The sequence below is a fragment of the Solanum tuberosum genome, unplaced genomic scaffold (genome assembly GCF_000226075.1).
Source record: "Solanum tuberosum cultivar DM 1-3 516 R44 unplaced genomic scaffold, SolTub_3.0 scf00282, whole genome shotgun sequence".
In the NCBI taxonomy this organism is placed as follows: Eukaryota; Viridiplantae; Streptophyta; class Magnoliopsida; order Solanales; family Solanaceae; genus Solanum; species Solanum tuberosum.
The window spans coordinates 633,210-635,891 of NW_006239209.1; the positions used below are offsets into that span (position 1 = coordinate 633,210).

The 2,682-nt window shown below is 32.1% G+C and overlaps 1 protein-coding gene across 1 annotated transcript; it reads right to left on the reverse strand.

Moving 5' to 3' along the window:
* Positions 1-1,142: 1,142 nt before the first annotated feature.
* LOC107062944 (F-box/kelch-repeat protein At3g23880-like) lies at positions 1,143-1,916 on the reverse strand. The gene has a single exon (XM_015314241.1). It carries the CDS (start codon positions 1,914-1,916, stop codon positions 1,143-1,145), a length of 774 nt encoding a protein of 257 aa, XP_015169727.1.
* Positions 1,917-2,682: the final 766 nt, after the last annotated feature.

Consider the following 2,682-nt stretch of genomic DNA (forward strand, 5'->3'; position numbering starts at 1 on the left):
CGAATATCTATGAATCTCTAATCATATTTTCTTGTATTGTGTGTAGCCTTATAAGCATTCCTCCTTTTATGTTGTCACTTTTTACATGTAATAAAAGTCACGGAGTTTTATATTATTTCTTCAAAGTTCAAGCTAGATGATGTAAATTGTTGTCTTAAACTGTTAATTTCTTTTTGTGACAATTTTTTTCTTTGTTTTTACTTCTTTGGTGAATTAATTGTCGAATCTTTTTTTACTGTGACAAACATTGTGATGAAAGTACTCACAATTTGAATGAGAACGCGAGATTAAAGAAACAAAACTGCAGTGTATGCATATGCACAAAAGAAAAGAACTTGAACTGACCCATATTTGACATTGTTGTGTAAATATCATTTATTAAATTAAATTACAAACTGAGAAAATAATCTCATTTATTATAATCAACAAGGAGTGGATCTTCTTATCATAAATAACATGATGTAGTTATAGAGGTAAGGGTAGAACTATACTTCACCTACGAGTTCATCAAAATTCAGTAATCTTAGCATACTATATTCTTGTTATTGTGTCTCCATGTGTGGATTCACAATAAGCATATTTGTAGTGAGATGAGGCCGTATTGAAACCCTGAATTTAAACAAGAAAATTCAAGAGAAAATAAAGAAAATATTTGTTATCACTCTTGTTTTCTTACTCTATGCTATGCTTTCCTTGTTATTTGCCGTGTTCTTCACGTCTATGTTTTCCTTCTAACTTCTTTAATGTGCATTCCTTGAGTCGAGTATCATTCGGAACAACCCTTCTCCCTACACGAGGATTGAAGGATATATACTCACACTCACACTAAATTGGTGAAAGATGTAGTAGACCACATCAACTTATTTCTAAATCGAGATCTATCTCTGATGAAAAATTATCTTTGTACATTTTTTATCCATCAATAATTTTAAAAAAATGATTTGGAAACATGTATATTGTTAATGATTTATTGCTTTAGAATACAAGCAGTACTATAATAATTGACGATAGAGGACTACGTGCAACACACGTATCTGTAAACTAGTATAATAATAAGGAGAAATGCTTACAAGAAAAACATATTCAATGTCTCGTCCTCTATTTGATAGAAAAAAAAGTGCAAAAAGAGCATACCAACAAAACTAAGCAGAATTCTTACCGGATATCGTTAGGGGATTAACGATGCTTTCTGCATAGGTTTCTGCAGAATTGTATCCCCCAACAGCAGCAATATGTTCTAGTTTTTTAGTTGAACCATCAAATAATATGATTAATCCCCGAATCGAAAGTATAATGTCCTCCTTATTTGACTGGCGAAGGTGTATAGAAAATGTGAAATTGGGTGAAGAAAACATATATAGCACAACATATTTAGGGTATTCGATGGTGAACCGTTTCGTCCATGACATATTACCTCTATAGTCTTTCAAAATCCAAACATCAGAAGTAGTAGCACATATATGACAAGTATAAAGCACAGCAAGGTCACTTCCCACTACTCCCAGTTTGATATTAGAATGGTCTTCTCCACGAATGGGAATCTCCAAGCTTCCCCATGTCTCGTTTGCTACATCAAAAGAAATGATGTTGCGTGCATCATCATCATCAATACACGTGGATGCAATCCAATAAAGCATCCCATTGACAAATTTACCCGAATGATTTATTAGAAATATCCCCTTAAGCTGGTCATGAAGTGTTTTCCAAGAATCATTCCTCAAACTATAAATAGTGACGACAATCCTCACATTGTACACCTCACCATTGTTAAAATCATGATAATGATCAATAAATAAAGCTTTATAATCATCACGTGAGTCATCGTATCCAAAACCATATTTAGTATTGAAAGAGGTACCCCAAGGAGAATTAAGTAATTTCATTGACTTGCTAATGGTGGGATTCCATATACACATCTCCCTTTCGTGATTGCAAATAAAAATCAGCCCATTGGCAGAACCCACAAAAAAAGATGATATAGTGGGTGGATCTATGTGAAGTAGCTCCTGAGTGAGTTGTTCTTTGTTAAAGAGGTGAGGGAGTGAACAAAATTTGTATTTTTTCACTGCCTGGAAATACAACTCTATGATTTGCGTTAGATTTGAGATGGGTGTTGACAAAATGAGGGCTAGATATTAGTTGATGCCATGATTTCGAAACAGACATACATTTTAATAGAGACTATGTGGGAAGCCTTAAGAGAATCTTTGTTGTGATTTCATTTGGGAGTATCGAATCATTATTTATATTAAAAATAAAATGATACCATGAGAGAAGAAATTTAAATAGAAAAGTCTGATGAATCCAATCCCGAAAAGCAAGAAAAAAAAACATGGTCGAATATTTTTCACTGAAGTGAGCAATTTCTTCTATGAAGTTTTTCACTAAAATTGTGTTCTCTTAAAATGACTTTGTCTGACTCATGTATTTATGCAGAAAATAAGATAAGGAAGAATTTAAAGAGATTCAACATGATCCAATATGTATTATATATATATTTAGAATAATTTTAATCATGTATAAATTGTATTAGTATTTTTCTATTAAAGGGGTTCATCCTCTTTGGATAATTCCACCAATAGCTTTAATGTATTCTATATTTGAATGTATGATATATATGAGTATGAAATAGAGGGAGTACATTAATTGTTTCTCCTTAAAAATAACAAATACGAAGGACAA